Below are 22,414 nucleotides of genomic sequence, written 5' to 3' on the forward strand. Positions count from 1 at the left end.
CATGACATCAACATTCTGATGAACACCAAATCTTACTCCGGCCCATATTTTTCTTCTGAGTACTAGGCCTCTACTGGGCTTGTCCATGTTGAGCTATTCCCAAAATATTAACACCACACTGTAAAATCAATCCATTATCTGTCCCAGCAGGTGTGTTTCACTTCCTGCGTTTCCTCGACCAATAAACGCATCATCGTCCACTCGTCCTTGCACCGAGCAAAGGTTCCCCGAGCGCTGCAATGCACTCAATGGGACTAGGTGAGCACAGCACAGACTCACTCCTCCCTGTGATGGAGACAGGCCGAGACGGATACCAGCGTAAGACAGATATGCCCAAGAGGTGCTATTCAAGCACAAAGCCTGGAAGAGGCTTCTTGGGAATGACCCTTGAGCCCAGGGTGAGGTACAAGATTGGACTGAGGAAGGCGATAAACACAGGAGGCGCATTACAGATAACCGCGTGTTTGCAGAATGAGTGAAGTTAGGTACCCAGTCCTTCTGTCCTTAATTCTAATGCTCCCTTCAACGCACTCCCTCTTCTCACGTGTTTCCCTCTTTCTCACTCACTCCTTTAAGCCTTGGCACCTTTAGGTGGCCACGCGTTTCATTTTTAGAGTGATTTTTCAGGTACAGAAGTTTTGACTGCTCCATACCTACTAATGCAGCTGTGCCCTGCTCCCCCTCTCTCGCGCATGGGCTGTCAACCCCCAGAGGTGCCCGTGAGGCAGAACTCACCAGGCTATCCTGTCTCTGACCTTTTCTCACGCTACCCTCTCCTTGTTGTTTTTTCTCCAGTCCTTTGGTAAACTCTGGAAGACTCGGTTCAGAGGAGCCCGTTCAAAGCCTTTGCAAACCTGCCTCACCTGTGGTTTGTTATTCCTTACTCACTTTTCCACTGGACTTACATTCTTGTACTGTTTATCCTTTTATATGTATTAATTCTCAGAGCACCTGTCACAGCAAACTAAAGTTGTTTATATGTTTATTTTTGCTACCAAACAATGAGCTCCTTCAGGGCAAGTACTTTTACTTGCATACTCAACTGTATGCATATATGTACGGGTGTATCTATGTATTCCAAGTGGTTGAGCACAGTTCTTGGAAAGCAGAAAATATTTCATTAACATTTACTAAATGAAAGGATAAGAAACTATCAGAAATCAAGTTTTGTTTTCTTTTAATGGTGGAAGTCTTTAATCCCTTACACCAGATTAAACTGAATAAATGCTAAGTAGAACATTAAAACAGTAAAATAAGAGCAAAAATCAACTAAATGACCATCTAAAGAGGGATTAAGTAAAAAAATAAATGTGTACTCTGACCTCTACTTTTCACAATAGCACAATAAAGATTTTTTATTTTAATTAAGATTCAATAACTAATAAAGCACTTTTTAATAATGAGGAAAGATTCTTAAGAGAATTTAGCTATGAAAACATATATTTAAAAATAAGGCCTAAATTTAGCATTTGACAGTTTTCAAAAAGTCAGAATATAAGAATGTATCTCATACCATGTTTGCTGGAGTTTTGATCCAAAGATGTGTTCACAGAAATGCTGTCCACTGTAGTCCACTTCCTTAGTCTCGACTGTGGCTCTTTAATACTGTTCATATCCATATTTACATTCAAGTTTGAGTTCAAGCCTAAAAATAGATAACAATTTTAAAAAACCACTTTATAAAAATATAGCACATTCTCCTTCTCGTACCATAACTTTCATTTTCTAGAAAAACATATGCAATTAATCTAATGTTTTCCGTCCTGTCTAATGTTCCTTAATAAATACCCTGCAAACGTGGCACAGCCAAATGATTATAGACAAAGGCAAGGCAGGCAGGACAGATACTCTGGGCTCCTGGCCAAGGTCACGCAGAAACATCGTCAGAAGAAAGAGCCTGGCTAGGGTACCAGACAAAGCAACACACAGAAATTCTAAAGAGCTAGCTAATACTCAATAATATACATTTTTAAGCCACAAAACTGTCAGTACTATACCTGCATTAACTGTGGAAAACTACTCCTATAATTTTGATTATTTTTTGATTATTATTTTGATTCCTTGGCAAAATAAGAGAAAATTCTAAGGCAGCCAAGTATTTGTTTAGCTACTAAAATATATCTTTTTAGGAACTTCCCAAGAGTACCATGCATGAAGAATTACAAATGACCATGTTCAGTTACTAACTTTTGCTTATAAACAACAGTTTTCAACTGCCTGACCCACCAAAGGATATTGGTATTTAAAAGTAAAACTGTCCTGCTGTAAGGGCAGGACTGTACCTAAGGGCAAGACTCCTGTATCCCAAGGCACAACTTAACTTGATTTGCTAGTGACACGTATCGGCCTTAGATATTCTCTTGGAACAAAGATGGACATTTTGATCTTAGTCACTGACCATTAAGTCAGTGTTTCCTGAAGTGTGATCTTGAGGACTATCATCTGCAGAATAATGTGAGATGCTTGTTAAAAGTGAAAACTTTCCAATTCCCTGCTTCTACTGCAGGGGGCACAGGTTCGATCCCTAGTTTGGGAACAAGATACCACAAGTCATGCAGTGAGTCCAAAAAAAAAAAAAAGAACTGATGATAGATGTTTCCTTTAGCTGAAGTATGCACAGGGTAAGAAATTAAAAGCATATAAATGGGCACACAATGAAAAGTCAGTCAAGATGAGTTCTTAAAAAGTATGTGAGGTTCTATTACTTCTCTGCTTAGATCTTTCCAGTGCTGAAATCCACACTAACATTCCGCATGCCATCAAAAAAAAAAAAAGGAAGTAAATTTAAAAAAAGAAAGAAAACTTTTCAGCAAGAGCCAGAATCTTTGTTTAATACATCCAAATGGTTCTTAATCTAAAGTTTCAAAATAAATGGTTTTTAGATACTGGGTCTGGTGGAGAGTCCATGTGATGCTAGGCCAAACTTAAAACTTTAAAAATATAAATTCGCTAATATCATCCCATTTGGAGAAAGTAATTAAATGTACTGCCCTCTGGACTCACCGTTTAGACCCAGTAGTCGGAAAGCTTTTTAGGTAAAGGTTTAGACAGTATCTTAGACTCAGTGGGTCACACGGTCTGAGTGTCTTTATGGAACTCTGTTGCTGCACAAAAACAGCTAGGAAATACATTAACCAAAGGGCATGGCTGTGTTCCAATAAAATATTATTTACAAAATCAGGCAGCCAGACAAATCTGACCAATGGGCTGTAGTTTGCCAGTGCTTGATTTAGACAACCACACTGGTGCTTGCCTGGGTTAAAGCAGATTTCCTTAAGCAGGGAAACGTCTCTTGCTCTAAGGCCAGCGGGATAGGAAATTGCTTATATATAAACTTATCTCCTCAGTGGCCCAATCTATATGGCTCAGTATGTAATCACATAGTGAGAGTCACTTCCTTTCACTAGTGAGACCAAAACCTCTCAATGTACACCTGGGTATTCTTTTATCACCATACTGCTGTCTCTGGGAGGACACAGCTTCTATGGTATTCACCTAACAGACAAAGGAATGTAAAAAGATTGCTACCAACTCCTAAAACTCGAAGTTTCATCAATGGCCTAGTTGAGCCCATAGTGAAACCAGGGAGAGCTGAGTCATGTATCAGGTCCAGCCAACATGAAATGGGAGCAGGAACAACAGCAGGCCCAACCTCCGCCCACAGCCCAGAACATGCTAGTTAACTGAACATCCTCAACAAAGTCGGGCTAGTGACCAAACAAGCTGGTTTACAAAAGAGAAAGAAAAAGGAAAACGAACAGGGTGCGAATGATCAAAGGTCAAAAGATATTCAAAGGCACAAGAAGAAGAGGGACCTATGGAAGGAGAAGACAAATAAACCTGAAATTCCCAGAGGGAATAAAAAACCTGGAGACCTAATAAGAAAAGAGGGGTTGGGGGGAAGCAAATGTAAATGCAATAAAAGCAATTCCTTCTCTCATTCCTATTTTTTACATTTATGCCAGTAATTTATTGTAAACGTTTAAACAATAGTTAAAATTTCAGATGTGACTGTTCCAAGTTATTTCTACAAAGCAGCAAAGCTCAAAATTTCTCTGGTGTGCTCTAAAATTTCAGTCCTCCCCTCCCTTCATATCCTATGATGAAGATATCTGAGTGTTAAAAATAAATATATGTATGTTAACTCATTTCAAACGAGCACCTGACTCTCTGTGACCCTATGGACTACAGTCCACCAGGCGTCTCTGTCTGTGGGATTTCCCAGGCAAGAATACTGAAGTGGGTTGCCATTTCCTTCTCCAGGAGATCTTCCTGATCCAGGATCTCTTTTGGATCTCCTGCACTGGCAGGCAGACTCTTACCATTGCACTACCTGGGCATGGGCTTTGTAAAATGTGTGATTTTCTTGAACAGAGAGAGACGTGCCTGAAGTAAGAAGAGAGGCTAACGCTAGAAGATGCGTGGCCACTCAGAGACGGAGCAGCTAAAGAACCACGTGGTGCTCATGAGAGAAAAACTGGACAGGTCAGAAAGAAAGAGGTCAACCTGTGATCACCAGGCACCAGCCCAGTGCTTAGGCAAAGGAGAAACCCACCTATAGGGAAGTTGCTGAAAGCATTTATTGGTGATGGCCCTTTTTGCAGCTCAGGTGTAGTGTGGGGCATGACATTTTCAAGGAAAGACTTCATGGCTGGCTGATGGAGTGACTGTTGCTGAGATGGCGGAGTTTGTTGCTTCACCAATAGGTTTGGATCAAGTTGACGAGATTGTTGCATCATCTGCTGCTGCACGCTAAGAGGTCGACCCTTAAAATGACAAAACGATTGGGAAAAATTGTGGAGCGAAGTCTTTACGGATACCTTCAATCCCCCCTTCATTTTTGAATTCAGTTCCTTCTCATCAGGAAGGTGAAGAATCACTGTCCACCAGTTAACAAGACTTCCAGGCAGACAGAAGACTTAATAATGTTTTCCGTTATATTTTAATAAAGGCATTTCAGCTGCCTTGTCACAATGGAATCGATCTCAGTTGAGTGTGAGCAAAGCAAGGGGAAGGGTCGCATCTACCTGCTGGTCTTGCTGCTGCCGGTTCCCAGAAGGCACACTTCTCTGACTCTGCGCCCTTTGCTGCTGCGCTAACAATCGCTGGAGGGAAAAGTGCAGACAGGTCATCAGAATCACGTCATCACGGACAAGTGTGCTGCAGAGCGACTGTGGCAGAGGGACCTACAAAGGCATGGCTCCATCTAGTCGATGCCAACACACTCTGCCTCATCCAGAATCATCTGTCATTTGGACTCACTGGCCTCCAGCCATTCTGGTGAATTCAGTCCTTTGCCCAATCTAAACTACCACGTCATCAGGTAGATGTTTCCCGATCATCCTACTCCCACGGCCACTCCAGACTTGGCTGGGCTTGCTCACACCGCATCCTGCCCTTCCAGTTTACCAACTGCCTTCACTTAGAGACTAGAAGCTCCCTGAGGGCCACGACTATGCCTGCTTTGTCTACTGAAAACCACTTTCTGCGCAGAGTCTAGTGTGGACTTCACAGTAGACAATGAATGTACACTGAATAAGGCTGTTACTCTATTCTACTTACCTGTAACTGGGAGATCTGAGAAAGCTGGTTTAGTTGGGATAGCTGGTTCAGCATGGCTACCTGTTGAGGGCCAAAGAGCGGATTCAGGCCACCGTTGTTTGGTGCATACTTCAGCAATGAAACTGGAACCTGTGAATCACAATGGTAAGTTAACTATGTTGATAAAAGAAACTCAAGCTCACAAAACATACGATGTGTTTTAAAATATCAGTAGAGCAATTACATTGTGGATTATTAAGGCCGGGGCCGGGCGGGGGGAGGATTGTTCTTTCTGGTTTCATTAATCTCTTGTTCCATGTACTTTCATGGGTTAAGTAAAAAGCGGCAGTGACAAATCCTCAGCCAGTCAACTCATATTGCTAACGTTGTCCTCCCCTCAAGGTATTTTATGAAAGAGAATGATAGATTTGAGATTTAAATTGTCTTTGACTCATTTGCTCCAACCTACCCACAACCCTTTGTAATAATAACTCATTCAGAATTAGGTGCATCTCAAAGTGGTCAATAAATAATCTGACGACCAACCGGTCATCTCATTCAAATATAAATTTGAGGTTCTACTCCAGGTAAACAGTAGAGAATATGGTGGAAAAGCTTACTTACCTGAGGGGAGAGTAATGGAGGAGGCACTTGAGCACGGAGATTAGGCTGAGATGAACTGAGAGGTTGTGCTGGAGGCTGCTGCATGCCCCGGGGTTGTGCTGCTGTGTTTCCAACACCAAACATACTGGGATTGCCATTCTACGAAAACAAACAACCACCACCAAATACCACTGGGATTCTTTAGGGACTAACATCTCACTACCACACACTGTAATACTGATTTAAACACAGCAACTACATGTAAGAGAGCTCTTATTACTTATACAAATCAACAGAGAGCCTGAAATACACGTGTGGACTTACCTGTCTAACAGAATTCAAGTTTTGCATACCCAGCCCTGCTATGGAGCCCAGGGCCTGGTTAGGTAGTGCACTATTTGAAGGGGGAAGCTTCATGCTTTGACTGGACATAAACTGCATGTTTTGGGATTCATCTGCTACAATGCCATCCTGATTGGACAGACAGAAAGACGTGCAACACCAGCCAAGCAAACAAGTGGAAGGGAGAAATCATTGCAGCAACAGGAGAGAAGTCACATGACATTCCAGCATCAACAGGAAACAGGTAGAAAACAGAAGAGATCAGATTAGTGTTAATTCTAGAGCACACAAAAAGAACCAAACATATTTTACGGGATTAAGAGGAAAATATAAATACGATCCCTGTGATAAACTGTGACAAAAAAGGACAATGAACTACAAGTCCAGTAATATTTGGAACTGGGTTATAACACTTCATACTATATTAAATGTTCTAAACTATTAACGAAAAATTATGCTATTAAGTATATTGCTTTCTTGGCCACAAGGGTAAAACAAGACAGAAAACAGACAGACAACTTACCTTATCAAAATAAGGACTGCGCTCCATGGAAGACTCTTTGGAAATCTGAGGCCGAGAACCAGGGCCTTTCCCGACCGTTCGATTGTAATCACCAATATTTAGGCTATGTTTATCTATCTCCATTCGTTTGTCTTGTAACATTCCTAACAAATGCAGGAGATTATGTCATCAAGTAGGAAGAGAATTAACCTAGCTGGTTTCAGATAAATTTACGGCAGAAAGAGAAATACTTCCCAACCAAAATGACTTCTGCCTTGACATGTGAAAAATGTACTAGCATTTAGTAAATCTTAAATGCCTCACAAGTTAGGTTTAGCAGACACTATATTTTATTGAACCAAATAACTTGAAAACAGACTAGTAAACAGAAAGGAAAGACATTTCTGGTCATTTCAAATCTGCTTAATTTTATAGTAACATAGTTTCCAATAACAAAGGAAACAGCACTATGACAAACCATCATCCAGTAGATGCTTACAGTGTGCCAGGCACTGCTGTGAACATGCATTCTCATTTAATGCTTATAACTCTACTATCATCACCCCATTCAGCAGATGGGAAAGATCTTCTCCTCCCTAAGGGCTTGCTCTGCTCTCCTGCAATAAACAGGACCTCCTCTCACGGCATCCCTGTGTCTAGCAAAAGTCTGTGCTTGAAACAGCCAACTCCCAGGCTACCATCCTAAACGAATCTCTAACTTCACATCCTTACCATATTATGCCTGTCCTGAGTGCTCCCCTCTCCAGAGCTGAGCCCACTTCTCTGTGCTTCTTTGATGGTGGGATGTACTCAGTACATCTGATGACCGGTTGGTCGTCAGATTATTTATTGACCACTTTGAGATGCACCTAATTCTGAATGAGTTATTATTACAAAGGGTTGTGGGTAGGTTGGAGCAAATGAGTCAAAGACAATTTAAATCTCAAATCTATCATTCTCTTTCAACTCTCTTCAAACTGGCCTCCCTTAGGCTTACTCACCATCAAGGTGACCCTCAAAGACCAGTGTCTACTCTGACTTGACGCAGTGGCACAGGCGTCAAGTCACTTCTAACTGGAGAAACCAAGCACGATATTGCCCTTCGATTTTCATGGGTCTCAGAGGCAGTGTCTTTACTCTCCTAGCCACACAACTTGCAAAAATTGCAGTCCATTTCCTTCCTTGTTCCTTAGGCTCCATCCTCAAATCTCACCCACAATTTCTTTCAACTGCTGTCCTCCTGCGAGAGAGCTGCTGCTGTAGCCACCACCACGACACACCCGCCTTTACAACCCTCATTTTAGGCAAGTGGAAAGGAAAAATTTTTCACAAAGTATTAGTCGCTCAGTCATGTCTGACTCTTGTGACCCCCATGGGCTGTAGCCTGCCAGGCTCCTCTGTCCATGGGATCCCCCAGGCAAGAATACTAGAGTGGGTTGCCATCCCCTTCTCCATGGGCTCTTCCTGACCCAGGGACTGAACCCGGGGCTGCTACACTGCAAGCAAATTCTTTACTGAGCCACCAAAAGGAAATTCTTCAATAAGCATTTGCAACAAACTCTTCCCTGTTCTCTTCCCTCTGTTAATTCACTGAAACATCCAAGATAGCCATTTTGAACTCTTTTCCTCACTTTTCACATCTAACCCAGGCAACTCTTCTCTCAAATCTCTTTCCAAGTTGTTCTTTCCTAAAAATCCACATTACTTCTGCCTACCCAATAAAATCTTTTTTAAAAAGGAAGTGTGATACATCCTCTCCCTACACCATTCCTCCAACCATGCGGTATCACTTCAGAAACCCTCTGAGCTCCAAACGCGGCAGCCTTCCCTGACCAATTGTATAAGAAGGCCCCCTAGTCCTTGACTAAGTTGCCAACGACACTCCTCCAAACCACCAGGGTCAGATCCACTCCATGACAATCACTCTCCTCTTTCCAAATCTCTATTTTCATTTTGCTACTGAAAAATTACCCCATTCTACTCAAGCTTGTTCCATTTCTCCTCGCATCTTTCCTTAAATGCCATTTTTGCCCCTGGACTTTGTCTTTGGTCCATCACTCTAAGTTTCTAGTCAACCCCCCCTTTTTTTTTAACTTTAAAATTTTTTGGCCACACCACGCGGCTTGCAGGACCTTAGTTCCCCAACCAGGGACCCAGGCCCTTGGCCATGAAAGCACAAAGTCCTAACTGCTGGACCACCAGGGAATTCCCTCCACAACCTATTTTTGAAGCTGCACTATCATTAATGTCTAATTAATTACACTTATTATCTCCAGCCCTACCTTTTATAAGCTCCACACCTAGATATTTTTTTTTAACTAGTTACTGGATATCACCACATGGTTTTCATAGCAACTTTGAACTCAGTAATCTTGTCTATCCAACCTATTATATATTTCCTATCTCAAATAATGGCCAGTTACTGGTTTATTGTCTCTCAGCTCCAAATTCACCCTTGCTGACTGCTCTCTGAAACTGTATCTGGGCTCTACATTTTCATTTGCCAACTGGCACTGAGGTTTTATCAGCAAGGGGTACTGGAAAGACGCTGCAGGCAGAAGTTTTGCCTACTTGCTCCTGGAGGCTTTGGCAGTGCTCCCAGCTTCTCCTGTGCCCTACCCTGGCAGTTCAGGGTGGTCAGCCTCACTCGAGGCCAGCTTCTCCCAGCATTCCCAAATACCTCCAAGCAGCTTTGTAGCAGAGTATCTTTGGTGACACAGCCCTCCATGAGAAGCTTGTCCCAGCACCCAAAAAGGGTAGATTGCTAGCAAGTTCCAACAATAGAGCATCCCAGCAACTTCTCTTGCCATTCAGTGAGTCACGCAGGAGGCAGAGCCTTATCCTCATAGGAACAGACACATATTCTGGATATGGATTTTTTTCCCCCTTACCATCCATGGTCTCAGAGGCCTTATCCATCCCTCCTCACAGCACTGTCTGATCAAAGAACTCATTTCATAGCAAAGGAAAGAGTAATAATGCGCTTAACTGGTCTTACCACAGGTATCATCCGAAAGTAGCTAGCCAAACTGAAAGGTACAACTGGTTACTGAAAACTCAGTTACAAAGCAAGCTGAGAGACAACATCCTAAAAGGATGCAGTAAGAATCAAAAGGTGAAAGTAGAAGTGGCTTCTCTCACCATTTCACCTCATAAGCAACAATTCTGCATGTTATCTATTGCTTATCTATCTTAACTGTATAGGCCATTTTCTTCTTTTTCCTCCCTTTTTGCATTTTTAAGCTGCTGAAAGTTACTTTTACAATTTAGTCTCTAGGTTACTTCTTTTATCAGCTATTCATATATTCTTAGGAGGTCCTGTTATTATCTCTTCCTAGCCAATCCCTCATCAATCTAACAGTAAGTCTTTGCATCTATATTAAACTTTCCCTGTTCAAATTACTATACGGTCCCTCTCTTCCACCTGGACTCAGACTAAAACAGTAACACTACCACCTACAAAACTGTCCAGACAAGAAGGCTGGGAATTATCTTTTACCACACCCTCGTGTTCATCCTGTAGCAAATTCGTTCAAACCAGTTATCAGCTTTTACTGATTCTGATCCCTGTATCTCCACTGAATTAAGATTCTTCCCAACAACTGTCTTAGCTTAGAGCTATGAAAATTCTCACCAGCTACAGCAACAAAATCTCTAACTGGTTTGCTATGTTTAGTATCTTTTAGTCTTCCTCCACTGCCAATGTTTTCTGTCCCAAGATTTTCGATCTATAGCCATGATTATTTTCCTAAAACATAAATCCAAATCATTTCATTCTCCTGCTTACAATTCTTTAATCCTTTATTTTCAGAATAAAGCTCAGAGACCCAAGCGCCACATAATTTAGCACCTACCTAGTTTTCTAGCAAATCTACCTACGTAAAGCCTTTACTATTACCACACTCCCACTGCCACAGTCAATTTATATCTATTCTTCAACTATTTCTCCAATATGGCTTCAGATGTTTCTCTCACTGTATCTGGGCCTTTGTAAAAAGTGTTCCCTACATTAAGAAGACTGTATCACCCAACCTAGATAACTTATTCTTGACAGGACTAAATCTGCAGTAACCAAAGACTAACAGTACCATTAGCTTAGAGCTGCACAGTGATTTACACTTTAAAAGGCACACCAAATCACATAATCCCCACATTCTAATGTACGCCAGAGAGAATAGGACACTGAAGCAGAAACCCAGAGCTCCCTCTCCTGGTTGAGGTCAGTGCTCTTTCAGTTGGATTATGTCATGGGTGAGTCTCCCCATCAATGACGAAGATGAAACTCAAGCTGATTTAATTCTTTCTTACCTCCAGAAAGGTCCATCTTATTGCTCTGTACAGTTTCTTCTGGCGAGTCTCTCTGAAAAAAAAAAAAAGTAGCTTGTTAGTTGACCTTAACTTGCAAACGAAAATAAAAGTGAAGTGTTTTATTTCCTCATTTGTGAAATTTAAGTGGATCATAAAACCTCATTTTTCATTGCCTAAAATGATAAAAAAAAAATAATAAAAAAAGATATGTGATCAGTACTTTTAGCTATAACTACAAAAATAAAGAAGAACCCATGGAAAATTTTATTCTAACCTCAGCATTTCATAACGACTCAGAGAACAATTAAAGAAAACAAAAAAAATGAAACTAGGGTAAGTTTATGAACCACCATTAAAAAGGGAGGAGGTTGCTAAGAAAACATACTTACCGAAAAACTGATATTTGAAAACTGTTTAACAAATGGATTTATCCACGCTTCTTCTTGTTTGTTTCCACCTTTCATCATTCCCTTTGTAAAATAAAAGAGCAGAAAGATGCCATGGCCATCTCTATTTATCTGGGTATAGTGATGGATTAATTAAACTTCAAGACAATTCCAAACTCTCATTTTTAGCCAATAATTTCTCCTCCAATCAACTCTTCTCACAGAGTTGTTAATAATTAAAAATCAACTTATTTGATTTTCAACTTCCTTTGCTCCAGTCCTCGTATAGCTGTAATGCACAGAGAAATCTCTAAGGGCAAGCAGTCAGAAGGAAAAGACAAAAGCAAAGGGCCTTGATGATCTACAGAAAGTATACAGGTCCTCTGGATAATGTAGAACTGTTCACCAGACAGTTTCCAAAGTACAAGTGGACTGTGTTCTAAAAAATTAATTATAATTTGGATTTGTAGAATTCTCACACCAAAGCAAAGTAAAAATAGTCACTAGGTTCTGAGGTTAGTCCAAAGAAACCAATTAAAACCATAATTTAATTATGCTATGTGCACTGTACTGAAAAAACACCATATGTTTCCATACGAAAGAGTATTTTAAAATTCCAATTTATGTTGCCAAGAACACAATATCCCCAGCAGCAACTAAAGCTGGGATTCTTCCTACTTGGTGTTGGCTTTCCGTGGCTGGTTGGGGTATAAGGTACGGAAACCACTTGGAAACATGAGCTGAGAGAACAAACGGTTCACGAATAGCAGCTTGGTAGACAGGGAGGCTGGAAGCCATAGAGACCAAGGCCTCCCATAAATGATCACAGAACCATTCTCAATTTGTTGCCATAATTTCCCTATCCCGTTGCTACTACCTGTTCCTTCTGACTGTGGAACAGAACACAGCTTTGCAATTTCCCCTTGAAAGCAGGTCTCTGAAGCAAGCATCTAACCCCTTCCAAGGTTTCCGAAGTTGACTTTGATTCCTTTTCCTCTTTTACCCCCACCCCATACTTAACTGGTTGCTAAGATCTGTCTCTTTAATCCCAAATGTCTCTCACATCAGTCCCTTCTACTAAATATTTATTTCTGCTTCCCAATTCAGGCCATCCTTTCTAACCTGAATGAATGCAGAAGCTTCCTAAATGAGATCACTAACTTTGGTCTTTCTTCCAATTTTAAAAACCAAACCGATCCTGCCTTTTATTCAATTTGATTGGCTCCATACATCATGCTAAATAAAGTCCAAATTATCTGGCATGGTACTAAAAACACTTTAGTATCTGCCTCTAATCTAACTGTGGAGTAGACTGTCACCTCATCCCCCCACATTCTGTATTTCAGGCTACCACTTTTCCTAACACATCTTACTCCCAGGCATCTTCGAAACTCAAGCTTACACTTCTTAGAGCACTCCTCACACCCCATACGAAATCCTGAGCTCCTTGAAGTATGCTCTGATCCTAGTGTTTTTGAATCCCCAGCATTAAGCACAGTACCTGGGACACAGCAGAGGCTAAATAAATATTTGCAGTTGCTTTCTAAAAGATTTTTACTAGTAGAAACAAAGGAGAAAGAGTAAAAAGGCTACACACCCTTTCCCTTCTCCTTTTTTTGCCACTCAGACCCTGTAAGGAAAGACAAAGTCACAAAACAGCATGGTCCAGTGGGAAGAACACAGGGTTTGGAATCGGAAGACCTAAACTTAAATCCTTGCTCTGTCACTTACTAGTTATGCAACTCTGGGCAAGCCACCACCTTTTCCAGTTTCAAATTCCTATCAGTATTCTATCTCAGAAGGTTATGAGGATCAAATGATTTATGTAAAATATGGGAAAATGATTCATACGCTATATGGTGAGGCAGTAGGCAACTGCAGCCCAATGAAGAAAAGTCTTAAAAGTGAAAATGGAAGGTCCTAGACTTAGAATCCCAGGCTCAAAAGGGAGGGACCCTGGCCATGAGCTACTGGTATCTGACTTCGAAGATCCCTCAAAAAGAATTCATTCTCAAACAGGTTGGAAAGGATATACCAGAATCAGCTGGGGGGACACTAAGCACATATTTTGAAAATGGGCCCCAAGAAAATCTGACACTAGTCTTCTCAAACCTGGCTCTGCATCAGAAACATTTGGAGAGTTTGTTGAGAACAAGAAACTTGGTTCAATTTCCAAAACAACAGTAGGCCTAGGGTATAGGAAATAATACTTGTAACAAATGCCTTACAATTCTGATATAGAGCCAGGTCTGGAATAAGATTTGTCCACATATAAAGGCAAAACCAAACGCTCTACTCATTCCTAGGGATTTCTGTCCCAGGACCTTACTGAGTAGAGAAGGGACAAAGGTGGGGGACAAATAAGGAGCACGGTAACTCTGGGTAACACGGAGGTTAGGGCTGCAGGCGAGGAGGTGGGATGGGAGGCGGCAACATGTGCCCCACTGCAGGCACCATCCGGGGTGAGGGGCTGCCCCAGGTAGCATGGTGCAGGGGAAGGAGAGAGATGCCAGGCTGCAAGAGCGGGGAGAAAGGACCTTCCCGTGGTCCTAGGTCTCTCTAGGTGGATGCCCACACAGTAAGCTCTATCTAAGTTGGGGACTGCCTGGACTATACTGACTGCCATAAACAGGTAGGCAAGCACATTACCTGTTGTGGGGAAACTACCTTTGGAATTTTAAGTTTCAAGGGCTTTGCCCTTGAAATGTTTACCTTCGAAGACATTTTCTTTGTATATGGTGGCCAATTTAAAGATGAATTAAGCTCTTGAGATGAATTACTATTCCACATTCCAATCTCTACATCCTCTTCCTCTTCCCAGCCAGTGGGGCGATTTCCAGGCAAGGGCATATCATCACCACACCAGCCGTCTTGCATAGATTTTGGCCCTGATTGTGGATTTGCGACAAAAAGAAACATGCTATAGTCAAACAATTCTTTCCGGAGGATGAGCACTCATTAAGGGGGCAGAGTTGGGGGACAACCTAAAAAAACCTCTTTTATTTCCCTTCCCAGGTTTGCATGGCAAAAATGTATGTTATATACTGAGCTAAAAGGTAAACAAGAATTTAGTTTTAGTAAAATTTTCAAGGAAACACTTCTCATGCTCTTACAAATTAGAGGGTTCCTAAACATGGGACACTGGTAGCATTTATGTTCGTATTTGCTTAGGGCCACGAGGATGCATGGAATTTTAAAAAATTCATCTTAATACATATTTTTAAGGAGAATGGCCCAAGAGTACAGCATGCAGGTCAGAAGCAGAAAGTATCTCATCTCTATACTTGGTCTTTGGAATCCCTACAAGAATAGTAACAATGTCTGTATGAATATTAAGGGTCCTTCCTGAACTCTGTTCATTTTCTGTGTAGTATTTAGGGACCTGTCTGGTACCTGAGCCAGACCACATGGATATGTGTCCCCATGACTATTATACTCAGTCTCTTGCGCTGGATAGCATGAAAATTGCTTGACAATTATGATAATATGTGGATACATTATCAACGTCATAAACGTCATCCAATTGCTTAATTACAGACAGTGAGATAACCACTGCTATGAAACGGAAACCAGGAATTACCAGTAACTTACCAGATTTGCTTAATGTTTGTGGACCAACAGAGCTGGAGCCCCACGTGGATGTGCTGGATGCCGCAGCAATGGGTTCGCCCCAGCTAGGCCCACTGTCTACGGGTTTACCCCAGGCTGAAGTACCATTATCCACAGTTGTGGCTGGAGTTGAAGTCTCCCCCCAGGGCTCACCCCAGCCTTCAGAAAGTGTGGGAAAAGAAGTCATCAGCAGGTTGAAGGGGTGATAAGGAATACTTAGGAAACAAAAGAAGACCTTCACATTTGTGTTTTAAATAATGATGCTGTGATGGGCAAAAAGGATGGCCTCTGTTTCATGTAAAGAAGACAAATAATTTTCCATTATTATAATCTAACTATAATTTTTTTCACCTCTTCTTTCAGAATTGCCCTCTAGGTGCACAGCAGATTCTTTTGAATAATCTTAATTATGGCAAGTCATCCTCCTTTGAGGATAAATTTATTCCTAGAAAAGCCAAGTCATTCTGAGTCAAACCTAGTGAATTAAAGCAGGTGATCAAGCAGGGTAACAGTATAAAACTTTTACTATAAGTACAACCTTTCAACATCACTGTTCTGGAAAATGTAATTTAATATAAGGCTAACGATAGGTAGGCATCCTACTTGCATATGCTGGACAACGCTTCTTAAAATTTATTAGGCTGTTTAAAGCCAACCATCATCAACAAAGGCAAAGCCAAGCCATAAATACATTGTTTTAAAACAACAATTTTAGGGACCACAACAGCCTTCTGCTTAGATACACACACATTTCTTCTAAGAATTAAATCTAAATTAATAATACTCAGAAAAAAGAATTAGGTGCTGAAACGTTAGTTCATGAAAACACTTCTGTCTCTACATCCAACAGGATCATTATTCAATGAAACCTCCATTAAAAAGACAGCACATCTCAATGACAACTAATGAAAAATGTCACTGTCACACACATACACATTGTATTCAACATGCCTACTTAAATCCCTTCTGTGGTCAATTACAGCATCTACATTTTTAGAGGACTATACTTATAGGTACTTGTTTTACTTCTGGGGATAGTCAAATAATAAAACCAAAATGTAACGGCTCGAGTCAGAAGAACTGAGATGAGGAAAGCGTACAGTATTCCCACTTGACATCCCTTTTCCAATTCTGCCTTCTATAACTTTCCAGATAGAGAATGGAGTATGTGGGATTCACAGCCAATACTACCAAAGGCAGAGCCGTTTCCTGACAGTAACACCTTCCCCATAATCTTCTTCCCTACAAACTTCTCCTGGATTAGAGTTAAAAAAAAAGAAAAAGGTTTGTGTGCACATCCCAAAACAGTAAACTGAAACCAGGTTCCTGCTGCTGTGAAGTACTATGAAAAACAATCAAGACTGCGGAAAACGAGAACTTACCGGAGCCGCTGCCTGCCTCTTTGTTTGCGATGGCACCTGCAGACGGTAGCAACTGGTGCACCTGTGCTTGCTGGTCTGAGCGGCTGCTGCCATTTGGGACGTTTTTGTTCCACATGTTCACATTTTTGTAGTTGTATTTGCTGGGATCTCCCCAAGCTGAAGTCCCGTCGTCAATCTCCATCTTGCGACGTATGGATTCTGGGGACGGCTCCTCCCAGCCCGTGGGTTCCTCCTCTTTCGCTGGGGCTGGCATAGGCCCTCCCAGCCAGCCTGTACCAGGAGGTTTGCCTGTTGCTGGCGGGATGCCCCAAGATCCAACAATGTCTTGTTGCTTGTTCCAGTCTGGAGAACTGACCGGCTTTGATGAATCTCCCCAACCTAGAGACTGATTAGACTTTGGAGGGTCTCCCCATCCCTGGGAAGGATTCGGTTTAGAAGATTCGTCCCAGCCTGACGAATTATTTGGATTAATGTTATTTCCCCATGTAAAAGAACTAGTTTTACCGAGTTCGTTCCAGCCAGAAACAGACCTATCACTGTCACTACCTCCTGAGCTAGACTTCTTGTTAGCCTCACCCCAATGGTTACTCCTTGAAGTTTCTCCCCAGTTATCACTGGCAGAGACGGACCACCCTTGGTTTGACTTTTGTCCATCACCCCATCCCTGTTTGTTCTTTTGCGAATCATTCCAAGCGGATTTCTCTTCTTTGCAGTTCCCCCACTGATTGCTCTTGACCATTCCTGTAGCAGCAGAGTCATCTTCCCATCCCCCCTGGCAGCTTGAGCCTTTGGAATCTCCCCACCTCAGAGCAGGTTTGGGATCTCCCCACCCCGATACAGATGAGGTATCATTACTACTAGGGCTAGTCTTATCTACACATGCCCCTGAGTTAAAAGTCTGTGTTGCAGAGCTTCCCCAGGCCTCTGTCCCATTGTCAGTCTTTCTCTCCCCTCTAGGTGATGTTTCAGTGTCCCAGGCAGTATTCTGCTTAATAGGAGTCTGTCCCCAACCAGAGTTGGACAGGACACGTGGATCTAAGTCAGTTCTGTTTACAATGCTTTGGAGTAACGTGTGCTGATCCATTTTTCTTCTCTCTCGACTCTGATTTTCCCCGGTCACTTTTTCCTCGAGGCGTCCAGTGCTTTCTGTACTACCTTCACTCTCCACTGCACCTCCCGTTGTGGCCCACACACTGTTTTGCTCATTTGTCTGAGATGTGGCAGCACCCTGCTCCTCTTCCTCAGTAGACTTCCATCCGTTTGTAAACTTCTTCCCGTTGCCATTTGCACTGTCACTGGAATGCTGATTGCTAGGCGGTTTGTTCCATTCCACGCTGGGCACATTAGTGCCAGTGTTTTGTGCAGGAGTTCCCCATCCTCTTCGGCTTCCTCCAGAATTTGCACCATTTCCCCAGGATGCACTCTGGGAATTCACTGCTCCAGACTCCCACACGCCTCCTCCTTTATTTGTGTTAACTTGAAAGTTAGTGCCCATAGGCCCGTTTATGCCAGGCTGCATTAGAGTTGCATTCACAGTGTCACCATTAGCTTGGCCATTAGGGCTTGAACATTTGTCTCCAGAGTAATTAGAACCATAGGCACCCCATGTAGTACCGTAAGAGCCTCCACTTTTTGACTCTCCATTGCTAAGGTGAGAAAGGGAAGTGCCATTTACAACCGAGGGAGCCTGTATCTGAGGATGATTCATTGTGCTCACACGCCAGGCCCCTGTATTACTAGGCAGTTCATTATTCTGTACTGAACCGGAGTTTGGTAAACTAGAGGTCATAAAGTTAGTAGTGTTATTTGGTCCAGTCATTTCAGTGGTAATATTTTGAGGTTGACCACTGAATGAAACCTTCTGTGTACCACTTACTTCAGATTCACAAGTTTCCTGAAGGCTTCCCCAGGTACCATGGGTGGAGGCACCACCCACTTTAGAGTTAATACTCTGATTGTTAGGCATCTGGCCTAAGGTACTGCACTGAATATTGATACCAGAACTACCACTCCCTACAGGCCCTTTTAGGGCAAGTCCGTTGTTCTCTAATACTGGCCAGGCACCATGGTTGCTAGCTGAATTCAAAGTGCTTGGATTTAACCCTCCATTTGATGAAGAACTTACAGTGCCCCAAGCATTCATTCTATTGTTGCTACTTTCTGATTTGCTTTCAGGAGCATCCACAGAGACCTGACATGTGCTTATTATGGCTCCATGGGAAAAACCCCACGGCCCAGTACTACTTCCGTGGCCCACATTATTGCTGCTGCTACCAACCACAAACTTGTTTTGGGATCCAAGTCCAGTGCTATTCCGAAGGCCATCATTTTCACCACCTGTGCTCCCTGAAGCCATGATAGTGATGTGTCGCTCTGATTCAGAACTGGAGGCAGAATCAGCATCCATACATTCTGAAACCAACTCCGGATCACTGCCAGGGACTGAGGGCCATGCTTCTTTTTCAGGGGAGTCGTTCACAACAGCATTCTTACAGTTTGTACTAGAGTCACTTGTAGACGACACAGGTCCCCGCTCCGAATTTTCATAATGGGATCCTGAAGTATTGTGGTTTATATCTAGAATAAAGAAGAAACACAAAAATATATCAAATGTTTGGAAAAAAATGATGAATGTATTATAAATGTGTATGGCTCCTCAACAAAATATAACACTTGGCAATATAATTACAAGGGAGGTGGTTATATCCCAGCCACCAACTTTCCATATTCAATAATTAATTCCACATAGAATTTTGCTGCTCTGTTCATTTATGTTATTCCAAGAGCATAGAGCAGTACCTGGAACATAACAGTTCCTCAATATGTATGTGAATGAATGAATGAACATATCAGCAAATAAAGAATTTGGAGTCAGGAAGGACAAGGTAGAAATGATTTATTAGGACGATGGTGCAACCTAGGCTTGGAGGCCCAACCTCAGGAAGGAAGGGGCTGGGATGCAAATGGGAATGACAAGTGGACAAGCCAAACTTGGTGAAATGTACTAGAAATATATCAGGAATCCTTTTCTATCCACATGTTTTTAGAATAGCTATTTCACACAACTGTTTTGGGTATTTTAACAAGTTTATAAGAATTATAAAGCCTTTTCCATTATATTTGCATTTCATTAGTGTTCAAATTCAATCTGAAAAATACAGCACACAAGTAGAAATATTGCCTTCATAAAAATGTGTTAAGGGCCATTTTTATTAGAAGACAACAGAAAACAGTTGATATGCTAAAGATCAAAGTTATGATTAAAAATTCAACTGCTGACATCGAAGACATTAATGACTAGTCATATAATCCGATAAACTTAAGACTTACTGCTATGTATTATCATCTAGTTATTTTATTGCTTAGAATATTTTCCCAAATGCATCACTCATTCAGTTTAAGAATCTGGTTAAGTCAGGAATCTTCAGAGATAAGATGTGGGAATTTAGATGGTCCTCAGGGGGTTGTTCACATTGCAGTCCTTTATACTACAGAAGTTATCAGAATCATAGTTAGTGTTTGAAAGTAATACAGATGCTTAAGTCATGTCCCAAACATAATGAACCAAACACTAGGTGCTATAAGCCCAGAAAGTAAAATATCACTCATTATGAGGGTATAGTGAAGTGAAAGTCACTCAGTTGTGTCCGACTCTTTGCAATCCCATGGACAGTAACCTTGCCAGGCTCCTCTGTCCATGGATTTCTCCAGGCCAAAATACTGGAGTGGGTAGTCGGTCCCTTCTCCAGGGGATCTTCCCAACCCAGGGGATGAATCCAGGCCTTTTGCATTGCAGGTGGATTCTTCACTGTCTGAGGAACCAGAAAAGCCCACGAGGGTATTGCTGATATGAAAAATCAGATTCAACATGCATCATTATTTCTCAAAGCACAACTGCTAAGCAGCAAAAAGTAAAGAGCTAGAAAGAGTAGCAAAAAAAATAAAAGGAGGGGGACTAAACAGAGACCGAACATGGATACATAACCCCTTAAATACATGTATTTTCTCAGAAGTTCTCTAAGTGCTGCTGACTGCCACTCTAATTAAAAATTACTTGGCAGTTCGAAGCTTCCAAGGAAAGCTTTTCATCTTCCAGTGCCCATGAGGATTTTTCTCAGGAAATAAAGGACACAGAAACATCAGTCTCACTAACAGACCAGTGCCTGCACTGCTGGCAATATCATTCAGCATGCTGGAGCACGTGCTTTATGTGGTATGCTGTCACTGAATCCCTGAAACAACCCTAGAGTAGGAATTACCTTCACTTTACAGATGAAGAAATGGAGGCTCAAGGGCTGTAGAAAATAAGGTGAGAAAGTCAGAGTTCATCCTAAAGTAAAAAAGCGGGGTGGCTCTAGCTTGAACTCTAGAGATACCCAGACTGAAGTCTGTGTAGTAGCTGTATGACCACACCAGTAAGATGGGGATACACACAGTACATACGGACTTCTTTACCTGGTTGTTAGTTAACCTAGTTTCATACGTAAAGTATGCAGCTCACTGCTGGCTTCAAATAAGTGCTCTATGAAAGGCAGTTTGGTACAATGATGCAGAGCAAAACTCTCGAAGCCAGCCTGCTTGGGTTTAAGAGTCGCTCTGTCATTTACCAGCTGTGTGACTACAGGTAAGATCCTCAAATCTTCTTGTGCCTTGGATTCTTCATCTATAAAGTGGGAATAGTAATAGCAGCTGCCTCACACAGTTGTAAGGATTAAATGATTGCTAACTAAAATTGCTTTGAACTGTATCTGATTCAGATAAAAATGAGGGCCATTATTTTTTCACTAATTAATATGTATCAATGATTATCATAATTTTCAGTCTTATCTCCCAAGTTCTTCATTCTACCATACCTCTCTCATAAAGAGCAAAATTAGAAACCATACACCAATGTGTTTAAATCTCTACTTAGCTATCTCAAAAAGGTTATTAACGCCTAGATTATACCTCCACAGGTGCCTCTTCTCAAAGGAAAAAAACAAGCCTGCTTTTTTTCCAGTTTTCTTCATCTTGGTAAGTTTCCTAAAACCTAAGATTTATCCTTGATTCTTTACTGTGAACAGCAAATCCAGATCGGCAAGTCCCAAACCTTCCACTTTTCTCCAAATCGAAAACAGTCAAGCCATGGTCTGTAACAAAAGTACTTCTGATCTATTATTTGCGTGCGTGTGTCTTGCCACTTCCCATTCAACAGGAATAAGAAAATAAAACTGAGAAAGACAGACAAAACTACTCAAGTTGAAAACAAAGGAATGGACCTGGGATTTAACACTGAAACATAATCAGCATTCCCCTAACAACAGGGAAAAGACAGGAATCTGTTATCAATACAACTACTCAACTCTGTGCTAGAAGCACAAACTGATGAAATATGACCCCCTAATGAGGTCAAGATTAGTAGAAAAGAAACAGAAAGCGTTAACATGTAAAAAGCCACTTTCCCTATGCACCAAGAATAACCAACAAGAAAATGGGATGGAAAAGGATCCTAATTATAGGAACCACAAAAAGTATTAAGGAAGATTTGAAATAAAGTTAAAAATATTCAATTAAATTTTATTGCAGGTCATAGCAGATAACCTGATTAAATATAAACTTGCTCAATAGGAAGATATAACAATATTCCTTCAGAGTTTAATTTAATTATAAAAATTTACTAACAAGAGTCTGTAATTTGATTAAAGAGATATAAAAATTTAAAAATTCACATAAGACAAATAAGTGTATTAAAAAACTTTTAC

At 41.4% G+C, this 22,414-nt stretch overlaps 1 protein-coding gene across 8 annotated transcripts in view; it reads right to left on the reverse strand.

The window, feature by feature from the left end:
• Window positions 1-22,414, reverse strand: part of TNRC6A (trinucleotide repeat containing adaptor 6A) — a 97,596-nt gene that overhangs the window by 16,157 nt on the left and 59,025 nt on the right. For 7 of the 8 annotated variants that reach the window (XR_016036604.1, XM_055409700.2, XM_055409705.2 and 4 more), the window contains 13 exons: window positions 16,674-19,250; window positions 15,274-15,450; window positions 14,395-14,570; window positions 13,280-13,312; window positions 11,686-11,766; window positions 11,297-11,348; window positions 7,010-7,152; window positions 6,469-6,615; window positions 6,166-6,303; window positions 5,563-5,691; window positions 5,028-5,105; window positions 4,556-4,766; window positions 1,514-1,645 (listed from right to left, as the gene is read on the reverse strand). Coding sequence is in view for 7 of the 8 variants with exons in the window: in XM_055409700.2 (XP_055265675.2) it covers window positions 1,514-1,645; window positions 4,556-4,766; window positions 5,028-5,105; window positions 5,563-5,691; window positions 6,166-6,303; window positions 6,469-6,615; window positions 7,010-7,152; window positions 11,297-11,348; window positions 11,686-11,766; window positions 13,280-13,312; window positions 14,395-14,570; window positions 15,274-15,450; window positions 16,674-19,250 (4,074 nt within the window). In the remaining variant the exon portion in view is untranslated. The remainder of the gene's footprint in view (window positions 1-1,513; window positions 1,646-4,555; window positions 4,767-5,027; window positions 5,106-5,562; window positions 5,692-6,165; window positions 6,304-6,468; window positions 6,616-7,009; window positions 7,153-11,296; window positions 11,349-11,685; window positions 11,767-13,279; window positions 13,313-14,394; window positions 14,571-15,273; window positions 15,451-16,673; window positions 19,251-22,414) is intronic. The other variant, XM_055409702.2, reaches the window with a different exon arrangement.

The sequence above is a fragment of the Moschus berezovskii genome, chromosome 27 (genome assembly GCF_049115385.1).
Source record: "Moschus berezovskii isolate FMDL1 chromosome 27, NW_MosBer_1.0, whole genome shotgun sequence".
Classification (NCBI taxonomy): domain Eukaryota; kingdom Metazoa; phylum Chordata; class Mammalia; order Artiodactyla; family Moschidae; genus Moschus; species Moschus berezovskii.